The sequence below is a fragment of the Erinaceus europaeus genome, chromosome 1 (assembly GCF_950295315.1).
Source record: "Erinaceus europaeus chromosome 1, mEriEur2.1, whole genome shotgun sequence".
In the NCBI taxonomy this organism is placed as follows: domain Eukaryota; kingdom Metazoa; phylum Chordata; class Mammalia; order Eulipotyphla; family Erinaceidae; genus Erinaceus; species Erinaceus europaeus.
In genome coordinates this window covers 13,361,607-13,375,848 of record NC_080162.1, presented here as the reverse complement: position 1 = coordinate 13,375,848, position 14,242 = coordinate 13,361,607, and the positions used below count along the sequence as shown (strand labels likewise).

General features: G+C 38.0%; 1 protein-coding gene across 1 annotated transcript in view; it reads right to left on the bottom strand.

Moving 5' to 3' along the window:
- The window catches only part of CABCOCO1 (ciliary associated calcium binding coiled-coil 1), a 144,702-nt gene extending 138,865 nt beyond the window's left edge, over positions 1-5,837 (bottom strand). The window contains exon 1 of the mRNA XM_007517394.2: positions 5,743-5,837. Coding sequence (XP_007517456.1) covers positions 5,743-5,823 — 81 coding nt within the window. The 5' untranslated portion in view covers positions 5,824-5,837. The remainder of the gene's footprint in view (positions 1-5,742) is intronic.
- Between the last annotated feature and the right edge of the window lie 8,405 nt (positions 5,838-14,242).

The following is a 14,242-nucleotide window of genomic DNA, read 5'->3' as shown; positions in this document are numbered from 1 at the left end:
GTGGTGCACCCAGCTAAGCACACATTACAGTGTGCAAAGACCCAGGTTCAAACCCATGTAGGTGGGAAGCTTTATGAGTGGTGAAGTAGAGTTGAAAGTGTCTCTTCTCTGTCTCTCTCCCTATCTATTTCCCCCTGCCCCCTCCCCAGTCAATTTTTCTCTGTCTCTATTCAATAATAAATAAAGTATTAAAAAAAGAAACTTTTGTTATGATGCATTGCACGAAAGTGAGAGGCTCTGGGGAAGGAGGAGCAGGGTGGAAGCTGGGGTGGAGGACGGGTGTTGAGAGTCTAGTGCATGAATGGCAGAAGAGGGCTCAAGTTGAGGGTAAGAGTATTTTGCAGACACCTACCACTGGGAGATGAGACATTGTCCCTATGTATCAACAACGACAATCCATTAACCTCCCAATATAGAAAAAGAAGTAGATAAAATGCAAAAATCAAAAAGATAATCCTCTTGTAAGAAGGTGTGCCTCTGGGTTCTGAGGCTTTTATTCTTTTGTTTTTGTCAATTCCAGAAACTATTTTAACTACAGCATTTTTTTTGTATGCACAAGAAAGGGTATAAAATGGCTAAATGTCTTTTATCTTTCAGTACATATATTCTGATCTGTAACACTCAAAAATGTAGTAGAAAATTCATGAATAGGCAAATAGATGTGCATGGATGCTTTCTCTGTGAAATTACATTTCCAACAAGGAAAATATGCAAGCTAATCTACACTGTAACTCATTTTACTCCACCACCTGCTGGATGTTAGTAGTCATTCCAAGAGCAATAAAATTGTAAGCCTGATATTATTCGCCAGCTAATTTTTTCCCTTTAATGTAACATAAATATTCCACCTTCATATAAATTTCTTCTCTCTAGCACTTAAACTTTTAGGATCATCGCTGTAACTAATATAGCCTTAGAAGTCTTATTAATGATAATAAAACAGAAGTGCATTAAACAAAAAAAAGGAAATAGTATAATAAATAAATAACTTAAAACAAATGTTAATTTAAAAAATAAATACATTTCACTAAAGATTATGAAAAAGAGTTTTTATAATCTGAGAAAGAGCCTGAACATAAATGAACTAGGAAAGAATATTATGTTGGAACTTGAAACAAAAAAAAAATTAGTAGTACTGATCCTGTCTTTATTTAATATTTATCCAGTATGGAATTTTTGCATTAATTTTAAAATCTCTAACAGGCTACATTAAAAGATAGTTTATCTTGATTACTGAATTTCCTGGCACTCTTAAAATTAATGCCAAGCAAAGGACTCTCACTAAAACCCTATCTAAGGAGTCAATTTAAGAAAAAGAGAAATACATGTTAAAAATAGCTTAAAGAAACATAAGTAAAAGAAACTAGATATAAAGTAATCAGAAAAATAGGCAAATCTTGGGCAGATGTGATTAAGAAAGAAAAGTATACTCCACACCACAGCCACACTAAGTAAAAACAGGACAGTCTACACACAAATAGGTGAACTAATTCAAAAATTAAATTATAAGTCATTCAATTCTAAATTTCAAAAAAAATCACATATAAAATTCTAATTAAAATGTATTTTGTAATACTAAGTCTATCAATTCATTGAAAGAATAATAAACTATCAGTATGAACAAGTAAGATGAGCTTTAAAATGCAATGATACATCTGCATCAACTCAATTATATCAAATTAAACAATTAATATAATGTGAATATAAAAATAAATTATAAAGAGGTATTTGCTGGAACCCAACTTGCAAAATGCTTGGTTAAAAAAAATGAGGGGGTTGGGTGGTAATGCAGCAGACTGGTATAGGGATCCTGGTTCGAGCCCCCAGTTCCCCACCTGCAGGGGAGTTGATTCTCAAGCGGTGAAGTAAGTCTGCAGGTGTCTATCTTTCTGTCCCCCTGTCTTCCCCTCCTCTCTCCATTTCTCTCTGTCCTATCCAACAACAAATGGCATCAATAACAACAATAATAACTATAACAAGGCTACAACAACAAGGGCAAGGAATGGGGGAAAATAAAATATAAATGAAAGAAAAAGAGTAAAGATCTTTTAAAACATCACACTGAATGGGAAAACAGTGAAGTCATTTTTATCAAAACTAGGTACTTGAAAAGGGATTTTGTTTAGCACCATTCTTTGGAGAACAGATACCTAATGTTTGACTACCATGGTTTGAATATGAAAATGTGATGAGAGTTACATGTAGCATACGTAGATGAAGACTAATTGTTCTTCTTCATGTAAGGAACTAACAGAAGTGGAAGTAACAACAACAACAAAACTTCGCTAAGTTGTAGATGCTATTAAAAATTTAACATTAAGACTTCAGCTGATCTGACTCTCAGGCAGAAGTTGAAAACCAAGATCAGAAGAGAAAACACAAGTAGAATCTCAACTTGAGTTGGTGTATTGCACCAAAGTCAAAGACTCTGGGGTGGGTGTGGGAGAGAGTACAGGTCCTGGAAAAGGATGACAAAGGACCAGTGGCAGTTGTATTGTTATGTGAAAAACTGGGAAATGTTATGCATGTGCAAACTATTGTATTTACTGTCTACTGTAAAACATTAATCCCCCAATAAAGAAATTAAAAAAGACTTGATTGGTAACAGAACAAATGCTTCACTCCAATAGGTAAACCAAGCTGATGTAATTGTTATTCATATCTAAGAGTAAATAAAATCAGATTCTCATTTCAAATGTACAAAATCTATCTAGCAAAAAATAATTTCAGTGATGTTAGATATTAATAAAAGATTGAAAATTATTTGTGCAACCTGAAACGGAGACTGGAGTGAGGAGAAGTATGGCTTCTTAAATAAGACGGGAAACGCAAAGACCAATAATAACATTACATACTAGAATGAAGTATTTACTCCATTACTAAAGAAACTAGAATGTTGAATTCTGAAAATGGGCAAGAAAAAAATGTGTGTGTGTGTGTGTGTGTTTCCTGGACATAGAGTAACTGTCTTTCTTGACATAGATAACTGTCTTTCTTGGCATAAGTCAGATCACCTATTGTTTTAATTAGTTTTTTTTTTTCTCTGTGTTTCTATGTGATCAAGACTACCGGTCCTTTTTATACCATGTATTGGCCACAGTTAACAAATGGGAAACCTAAGAATATTGGGAGTTTACATTTAACTTCTTATAAACTTGTCAAAAATGATATTTTGCTACTGCTTCACTCATATGACTAGATTGTTTAGTAACTAAATTAATTTGGATGCAGAATTTACTAGAATGGATGCCATAAGGAATTAGATCTCAGGGGCTATCAACTCTAGAAAGAATCTGATATAAGAAGAAGCTTTTAGGGAATCATAGCGGGTTAAGCGCAGGTGGCACAAAGTGCAAGGACCTGCAAAAGGATCCTGGTTCGAGACCCCAACTCCCCACCTGCCCAGGAGTTGCTTCACAAGCGGTGAAGCATATCTGCAGGTGTCTGTCTTTCTCTTCCCCCATCTGTCTCCCCCGCCTCCATTTCTCTCTGTCTTATCCAACAACAATGACATCAATAATAATTACAACAATAAAACAACAAGGGCAACAAAAGAGAATAAATAAATGACTACTACATATTTTTTTTAAAAGAAACTTTTAGTAGCTAAACTGAAAAACTGTAGACTTGAGGTCAAGGACTTTTAGAGAGAAGCTTTTGTCCTGTTTCACATCTGAATCCAGGAATCTAAATCCAGTCTGCACAACTGGATGGCATAAAGAACTTGTCATTCCAATGAAAGGCCTATCTTTGTAGATCAGCAGTCTTCTTGGTGAACTACAAGAATTCTGCTTCTATTAGCATGGAAAGTAGGGCTTCTTTAATACTTATTAATTGGATAATAGTATAAAGCAAATGAACACATCTAAGCGAACCAGGTGCCAACATGAATTCTTCAGTTTGCTACTCACTGGAAAACTGAGCATATCCTGAAATGTATGTCTTGGGGAATAGTGCAAGAGGTTAACAAAATGTGCCTACTGACAGTGCTACTAAAATGGTAGATAATCCCTAAGGTCTGTAACTAGCTAACTAGCTCATTCATTATACAATTATACAAAGTGATTGTGTTTTGTCTTTTTTTTTTCTTCTTTGCATCTTTAAAAAAAGTAATGGATAGTTTTTGAAGTTAAAATCTATTAACACCTCCATTTATCAGTCTTCTTTTTAAATTTTTTTAAAAATATTATTTATTTATTTATTTATTTATTCCCTGTTGTTGCCCTTGTTGTTTTATTGTTGTAGTTATTATTGTTGTTGTCGTTGTTGGATAGGACAGAGAGAGAAATAGAGAGAGGAGGGGAAGACAGAGAGGAGGAGAGAAAGATAGACACCTGCAGACCCGCTTCACCGCCTGTGAAGCGACTCCCCTGCAGGTGGGGAGCTGGGATTTGAACCGGGATCCTTATGCCGGTCCTTGTGCTTTGCGCCACCTGCGCTTAACCCGCTGCACTACAGCCCGACTCCCTTATCAGTCTTTTTTAAAAGGACATTATCTACATGGGTAAGTATATCTTGACAATTGTGCATTCTCAGAAGCGAGTTATTTTTTTTAAACATTTAAATAACACAATTTAATTGGGAAATTTCTATGCCACTTTTGAAATTATATTACTTACATTAGAGAGCACAAGGGAGTAACTGGCTTGGTAAACCAGTTTATCACATTAAAATGTATTTTTAATGTATGCTAATTCAAAAAGACTCATAGGAAAGTCAGCAAGCATCGGTGGTGGTAATGCATACAGTATTGGAAGAATCTGGATTGGGAAGTGCTCTGTCTCTCTGAGTAAGGCACGGACTTGCCTAATCCATGTTTTTCTTGCTTATAAAATGGCAGTGAATATTTACCTTCTACAAAAATAAAAACGTTATTTAGACTAATAAGGGAGATAAGCATAGCAATGTTAATTTTAACATTACTATTCACCCTCGGAATCTTAAAAAAAAAATGAAGGAACACTTTCATAGAACATGATGGACTTAATGTATTAAAATTTAAATATTTTAAAGTAATTATTGCTACAGCTGATATAGTCATAATTAAAGTTCAGGATACTAAGCTTAAGAGTAATCAAAGTCACCTAAAGCCCATTTATTATTGAGAGCTGATGTTGGAACGTAGGGCAGAGAGGACATGTGATATTTTTATTTTACTCAGGGGTTACAGTACCCAAGAGAGATAAGTAACTTAACTAAAAAGAGTGGGTTTCCCAGGCGTTTCCTTCATTGCCCTGTCTTCTATCACATGTTTATTTGAAATGTGTTTATCATGTGTTTAATGAAATGTAAAAATAATAAAGGGAAACCCAGCCCCAGCCTTTGGAGGCAATACGGACTGGGTTCATTGCAAAAGGAATTTTAGTAACAATTTCCACAGGACAGGACCATTTAAAAGTTGCAAGTCTTCAAGTGCAGAAATTGCAGGGTGAGGCACTTTATTATGAAGACCTGGGAATCAACCAATGGAAAGGTTTCTATTATATTCTCCAGCATTAGGTAGGTGCTGCGCCTGGAAGGGGTCAGAAGAGACTTTCAGCGGAGAGGCTGAAATCCCTGGTAATCTTGCAGCTCCCCAAACCCCGCCAGGCCCTCTGCCGCACCCCTGCCTCCTCTGGCCCAGCTCTTGGATCCCAGGGAGAAAGTGCTTCCCAGGACTCAGGCTTTTTTGGTCGGAGTTAGGGATGGGGGTGGGGTGGGCGGTGGCTCTAGGGTGACGAAAACATGGAAGAAGTGGTGTACCTCCGGTTCAGGCGTGGTTCTAACTGGAGTCACTGCAGCTGGGGTTGTCCCGCCTGGAGTTGACACCACTGTGGTGGCCATGGTCTCGCCAGAGCAGCGCGGCCCCTGTCGCCTAGGCAACGGGGGCGGGGCCCGGGCCTCCAGGCGGGGACAGCAGCTGCTTTGCAGAGAGGCTGGGCACATGGCTGGGCACCTGGCTGTGGGTGCCTGGACCCCGGGTCACTGTGGGGGTGCAAGTTGGGAGGGCTTGCATCAGTGCTTTGAAATCTCTGGTAGCACCCCACTTCGTTACTGTAAGAGTGAAAACAGGGGAGATAAAACATGTAAATGAACTAAGTATTAATTATGTGACAATGCCCTGTGTGAACAGAGTGGTCTCATTAAAAGCAGAGATTTTATTATGATGATGACTGGAACTTGACCTTATTGTTATCGTTGTTATGATTCTTACTTAAAATAGGGATGGAAAGTGAAAGAGACCACAACATCTAAGTTTCTTTCAAAGGGTGGAGGCCAGATTTGAACTTGGGTGGTGCACAAGTCCAAGCAGTGCACTCACTATCCAAGCGAGCTATTTCACTATTGATCATTCATTTTGTATTTGATAAAAGGGAGCTAATCTTAAGGTCTTAGCGTGGTGTTGCTGTTGTGTTTAGAAGGGAGATGGTGTTCTTATCTTCTAGAGATACTTACTCCAAAATAATGAGGGGTATTGAGGTATAGTAGTTAAGTCTAGATTGGTTTGAGGTGGTCACTATACTATTTTTCTACTTAAACATGTTTGCATTTTTATTTATTCTAATATTTTAATATTTTAATTTAATTTATTTATTATAGGATGAGGATAGAGAGAAATTGAGAGGGAAGGGGGAGATAATGAGAACACACACACACACAAACACACACACACACACCCCTGCATCTCTTCTTCAACACTTATGAAGCTTTCCCCCCTGCAGGTGGGGACCAGGGGCTTGAACCTGTGTCCTTGCTCACTGTAATGCATGCACTTAACTAGGTACGCCACCACCTGGCCCCAGACTTTTTGTTTGTTTGTTTTAGTGAAATATTTGAAGTAATATATTTAGTGGCAGTACAAGTATTTTTTTTTTTTTTTTTTGCGTTCTCTGGGAGGGCATATAAGTTTTGAAAATGAAACATACCCTTCTCACATTTACCTGCATGGGGGTTGTGATGGAGGAAACTGACCCTAAAAATTAGGCATGTGGGGTGGGAGGGCAAGCAGTTGTGTACTCTTTTGAGTGCACATACTATCATGAGCAAGGATCTAGAGCTGAGTATACGTAGACATATTTTTTCACTACCAAGAAACAGGCTCTCTGGTATGTACTGGAACACTGCTGTAGCTATAGGATGAGTGGAAGGGCTAGGAAATCAGGTTCAGAATTAACATGAGAGTTCAGTGTTAACATGAGTTCAGAGCTTAGACATGAACGTTGAAGAGTAAGAAAAGCATGCCAATATAATTGCACATAATGGTCTAAGTTGCACTGCAGATACTACCACCTACTTTCAGTGGGTAAATATTTCTATATCATTCTTCACAGACTTTTGTTACTGGTTCATTTTAACATTAGCACAGGTAGACATGAGTTACTTAATAGTCACTCATATAGATATAGACAGACAGACAGACAGATAGATAGATGATAGATAGAGTCACTAATGTGACTAATAGTATATGAGTAGTGCAAACATGGTAATTTTTGGAGTCATTAATCTATTAAGTGATAGCCATAAAAGTCTTAGGAGGATCGAACTGGAGAATAAAATTCCCATTTGTTTTTTTATTTTATTTTTATTTTTTTATTTAAAAAAGGATTAATTAACAAAACCATAGAGTAGGAGGGGTACAACTCCACACAATTCCCACCACCCAATCTCCATATCCCACCCCCTCCCCTGATAGCTTTCCCATTTTCCATCCCTCTGGGAGCATGGACCCAGGGTCATTGTGGGTTGAAGAAGGTGGAAGGTCTGGCTTCTGTAATTGCTTCCCCGCTGAACATGGGTGTTGACTGGTCAGTCCATACTCCCAGTCTGCCTCTCTCTTTCCCTAGTAGGGTGTGTCTCTGGGGAAGCTGAGCTCCAGGACACATTGGTGGGGTCTTCAATCCAGGGAAGCCTGGCCAGCATCCTGATGGCATCTGGAACCTGGTGACTGAAAAGAGAGTTAACATACGAAGCCAAAAAAAATTGTTGAGCAATCATGGACCCAAAGCTTGGAATAGTGGAGAGGAAGTGTTAGGGAGGTACTCACTGCAAACTCTAGTGTACTTCTGCTTTCAGGTATATATTTTGCAGTAGTTTACAGATACGTGTGAACATATGCTGTCTCTCACAGAAACTGGTGTATATCTAGGTTTTGGGACTTTGTTAGAAAGTGAACCACCTGAGATGGAATTAGAGTATAGTATGAAAGGAAAGATCTCACCCGAGTAATGAAGCTGAAGGGTTGTCATTCCACATGTGAAGTCTCTGGACACAGTCTGAAGTGAAGCATGTTGAGGTGGCAATCGTTGTGTTGGTAGGTTGTGATCTGTGGATGCAATATTATTTGATATGGATTGGGAGAGGCATACAGGAAAGTGGGCCCTATCCAAGGGTTCCAGGACTGGGGGAAGTAGGGGTTCTATAGTGGAGATGTGAGGTTCCTGCTGTCTTAGGGTTCAAAAAGACAATCGATAGTTAATGTTATCATCACATTATTTGGTAATTGGGTTAACTTTGAAAAGTCCTTTTGTTATGGTTTGCTGTACAGTACCCAGTATCTTGTATATAGCTGTGCTATTGGATGCTTCTGATCTACTTGGTCTAGGCTTTTGGGAGAGTCTGCATATCAAATACACAGCCTATATATTAAAAATATTCAGTTTGTTTTTTGAAAAACTTTGAGACATACAATTAATTTTACCCCTCTAGATGTCAGACCAGAAACAATCAAATACTTAGAGGAAAACATTGGTAAAACAGTTTCCCACCTACACCTCAAGGACATCTTTGATGAATCAAACCCAACTGCAAGGAAGACTAAAGCAGAAACAAACCAATGGGACTACATCAAATTGAAAAGCTTCTGAACATCCAAAGAAACTATTAAACAAACAAAGAGACCCCTCACAGAATGGGAGAAGATCTTCACATGCCATACATCATACAAGAAACTAATCACCAAAATATATAAAGAGCTCAGCAAACTTAGCAACAAAAAAGCAAATAACCCCATCCAAAAATGGGCAGAGGATATGAACAAAACATTCACTCCAGAGGAGATCCAAAAGGCTAACAAACATATGAAAAACTGCTCCAGGTCACTGATTGTCAGAGAAATGCAAATTAAGGCAACACTAAGATACCACCTCACTCCTGTAAGAATGGCATACATCAAAAAGGACAGCAGCAACAAATGCTGGAGAGGTTGTGGGGACAGAGGAACCCTTTTACATTGCTGGTGGGAATGTAAATTGGTACAGCCTCTGTGGAGAGCAGTCTGGAGAACTCTCACAAGGCTAGACATGGACCTTCCATATGATCCAGTAATCCCTCTCCTGGGGTTATACCCCAAGGACTCCATAACACCCAACCAAAAAGAGGTGTGTACTCCTATGTTCATAGCAGCACAATTCATAATAGCTAAAACCTGGAAGCAACCCAGGTGCCCAACAACAGATGCGTGGCTGAGAAAGCTGTGGTATATATACACAATGGAATACTACGCAGCTATCAAGAACAATGAACCCACCTTCTCTGACCCATCTTGGACAGAGCTAGAAGGAATTATGTTAAGTGAGCTAAGTCAGAAAGATAAAGATGAGTATGGGATGATCCCACTCATCAACAGAAGTTGAGTAAGAAGATCTGAAAGGGAAACTAAAAGCAGGATGTGACTAAATTGATAGTAGGGCACCAAAGTTAAAACCCTGTGGTAAGGGGTAGACATGCAGCTTCCTGGGCCAGTGGGGGGAGGGAGTGGATAGGAGGGATGGGTCACAGTCTTTTGGTGGTGGGAATGGTGTTTATGTACACTCCTAGCAAAATGTAGACATATAAATCACTAGTTAATAAAATTCCCATTTGTTCTCTAAGTGAGACTGAGATCACAAGATCTGGAGATAGAAGTTAGATAGCATATTGCATCTTAGCCTTATAATAAATTAAATTTGCTACACATAGAAAGAAAATAATATAACATTTTAGTTTGTGATTGTCTCTGTTCTTTTTTACATATTTAATTTTTGATTTTTAGCAGAGACCGTATTTTTATTGTTAACCAATTTTTTAAATATATTTTTTACAGATTTTATTTATTTATGAGAAAGATAGGAAGAGAGAAAAAGAACCAGACATCACTCGGGCGCATGTGCTGCCGGGGATCGAATTTGGGACCTCATGCTTGAGAGTCCAAAGCTTTACTACTGTGTCACCTCTCAGATTACTGTATTTAATTTTCTTGGCATTTGCCTACTTATCAGATATATTCTTCTCATTTCAGTGAGGTATTGTATAATCTGTTCAACTCATATGTGGAAAAATTGGTCTTCCTTCAATAAAACACATGTCGGGGATGGCACAGTATACCTACTATGGTAGAATTCATTTTAACGCTGACTGATATTGATGGGGCTATGTTTTTACAATAAACAGTTGTTACTATTTTGAAATTATGCATGTACTACTTAAACTTGTATTCAAAAATGTAATGTATACTATCATTATAAATTCATCTGTGAGAATTTCAACTCTTTATTTCCAAATAATAAAATACTCTTTTAAAAAAAAAATCCATAAAAACTTAAGATAGTTTTATAATACACCTTTTAAAAAAAATCCATAAAAACTTAAGATAGTTTTATAATACACTTTCCCTTCCTGGTCAACTTACTGAGTAAATTACTCATCACATTTCCTTAAACATTCTATGCCATGGGGGCTCAAGGGTGTCACCCAGCTAAGTGCACATAGTACAAAGCACAAGGACCCATGCAAGGATCTGGTTTGAGCCCTCTGCTCCCCACCAGCAGGGAGGATGCCTTATAAGTGGTGAAGCATGTGTGCAGTTGTCTCTGCTTCTCTCTTTCTCTCTCTCTCTCTCCCTCTCGCTCTCTCTCCCCTCTTCTCTCAATTTCTCTCTGTCCTGTCCAAGAAAATGGAAAAAATGGCTGTCAGAAGCAGTGAATTCATAGTGCCATCACTGAGCCTCAGAGACAACCCTGGAAGCAAAAACAAAACAAAACAAAACAGAAAACACTCTATGCCATGCAATCTGTGTTTTGCTTCCTTTGTTTTCCTAATACTGTCTTCTCATTGTCATTCAGTCCTGTCTCTCTTCTCTTGAAGTGTGAACTTTCTCTGTGTGTGTGTGTGTGTGTGTGTGTGTGTGTGTGTGTGTGTGTGTACTTGTCTTGTGATAGAGAAAGTTCGTAATGAACTCCATCAGATGGATTTGCCAGATTTCTCTACTCTAACCTGTAGTAACCTGTAGTTTAATTACACCTATGGTACCACTAGCAAGTATTTGAAGGGTAGAAAATTCATAGATTGGAGGCCAGGGTGGTTTATTCCCCTTGCTCCATTTGTACAGAATGATGGGTTTGAGAAGCTGATAGGCCTTGAATGCAGTCTGTCCCACAATTCCTCTATTGCTCCAGTTCTCTCTGGTTTGGGTAAATATTTCAGGAATAGATAATGATTTCCTTGTGCTACTATCCACAGATCATGTCTCCATCCCTTGCTGGTGTCCTTTATGTCTGTTCCCATGTGTATAGTAGTTTCTTTACTAAAATCGCCTCAGCTATCATCACCATTCTGCCATCTGTTTCCTGCTGGTACCTTGACTAATGTCAGCAAAAATGAACTTCAAACATTTAACATAGAAGACTAAGTCTGATTTGTTCAGTACCATTATTGTCTGCCATTTAGCTGTTATATAATATATATGGTATGTAAATGACTTTAGAACTCACAGTGGAATAGCCTAGACAATTATGTAGGCAAGACTAAATCCAACACAAACACATTCTCCATCTAGAAAGACTGTAACCTACCAAATTAAAAATGCCCTCAGAATTGGTGGGAAATTGGAGTGGGAAACCTGCTATATCTACCCTTGGGACATATTCTATCTATGTATCCATATTCTAGAAATCTGTCTATCACACCAGATTGTGTGAACTGCTGACTTTCCAAATCCAAGTTGTTCTTTATTCTAAAGCTTACATTAGTATTTGTATTACTTATTCCTCTTATGGTTCACTGAAGTACCTCAAATTATGAGTCATTATGTGGACTGGCAATTTTAATGCAAAATACATGTTAACAAATTTAGACAACGATATACATATTAAGTGAAAACGTCTCAGCTGACGGAAAACTATGCCTTATTTCCAGAATGTTAGCCAAGAAAGACTGATTCAGATTCCTGAAGTGCAAACAGAGCCTCTACCACAAAACTTTTGTAAATCTAAAAATGCATCTTACATATTATAATTGTGAATGATATGTGATCAAAATGGTTTCACTGATTTTTTTTTGTTTTAACTTCTAAAAGTCACTGGGTACCACTGAGTTAATGTCAGGGGAAATGATTACCTTTTAAATGTATCTTTGAGAAACATGATCCTGGGGGATTCTTGGAAGTACATCACTGAGCAAGCATTGCCTCCTTCTCCACAGTATCCTCCTCCCCTTTATTTTATATATAGCAAAGTCTAATTTTACCCATTTTACATAATAGCTTTTTTGTAGGAAGAATTCTGAGCTTTAAAAAGTTTGAAAGCCACTAGGTAGTCTCCAAGGATTCTTCATCTTGAAAATTCTATTGCAATATAATTTCCCAAAGCAGCTATTATTTGAAATGTTCGCTTTGGCAAAAATACAGTACTAATGTTATGAAACATTTTGGATGTGTATGCATGTTTATGATTCTGTGGGAGTAAAATAGCTTACACTACCTCATTTAATAATCTTAGTCAACTGTCATACACCCCACCTATCACTGCTATTGATCAAGGAGATTATTTTATAGCAAAATAAATGTGGTGATAGCCCTTGGCAATAGAATTTGTTGGCCTTATAGAAGGAATACTGGAGTGACACTTTGGCAATTCACTGAACCAACTAGGTGGCAGTACCTGGAAGGGGGATGGATCACAGGTTCTCCCTTCAGAACTGATGACTGTTACATCTCGCTATTTCTTCCACTGCCAGCAGTCATGGAAGCAAGAATCAAGGGGTTGAAAGGATAAAATAGCATTTACTGTTTATATCTGAATGACTCACAGTAAAATTTTCGCTTCCTGTTAGCATGACTTCATATGTTGCTGACCTAAGATCTTAACTCCAGAAGGAGGAATGTTTCTACCAGGACACATGGCAATGATATAATTGAACTAGGAGTTAAATTTGCCACATAGTTACCTCAGGCTTCTAATACCTTGAATTAACAGGCAAAGAAAGGCGTTATGTTGTTGACTGTGGAGACAGATCCTCAATTCCCTAGAGAAGTGCTGGTTATGAAGATAACTGGAGTACATGAGATCTTTTAAAGCCACTCTTCATTTTACTTGTGATTAAGGTCAATAGAAAGCCAAGGTTACCCAATTTTATCTGAACTACCAGTGGCTCAGAACCATCAGGTATGAAGGTCTATGTCATTCTGCCATATGGCTAGTCAGCAATTTGTTCTGCATTATTTCGTAACTCTTTTTCAGCCACCAAGTTCCAGATGATATCAAGATACCAACCTGTCTTCCTTTGGCAAAGGACCCCACCATGTGTCCTGGAACCCTGCCTCCCCATATCTCTGCCCCACCAGGGAAAGAGAGAAAACAGGCTGGGAGTATGGATAGACCTGTCAACACACATGTTAATTGGAGAAGCAGTTACAGTAGCCAGACCTTCCACCTTCTGTACCCCACAATGATCCTGGGTACATACTCCCAGAGGAATAAAGAATAGGAAAGCTATCAAGGTATGGAATGGGATACAGAGTTCTGTTGGTGGGAATTGTGTGGAAATGTACCCCCCCATCCTATGGTCTTGTCAATATTTCCATTTTATTAAAAAAAAAAAAAACAGGATTATACGAGTTGCTTTCTGGAAGCAAAGGGAAAACAAAATGAGCAATGGGAAAGTGTCATCATATATTCCCGGATGACTACTGATAAGTCATAGGAACAAACACTGTATTGTTCATGAGTATTTTTTCTTATTTCTATGAATAGATTTGTGTGTATTTTTTCTTCTCTTATTCTGCTATGCTGAGATAGTCACATTATATCATTGTATTTCTATATTCTTTTATTTATTTATTTATTTTCCTTTTGTTGCCCTTGACTTTTTAATTTTTTTCTCCTTTATTGGAGGAATTAATGCTTTACATTCGACAGTAAATACAATAGTTTGTACATGCATAACATTTTCCAGTTTTCCACATAACAATACAGCACCCACTAGGTCCCCTGTCAACCTTTTCCAGGAC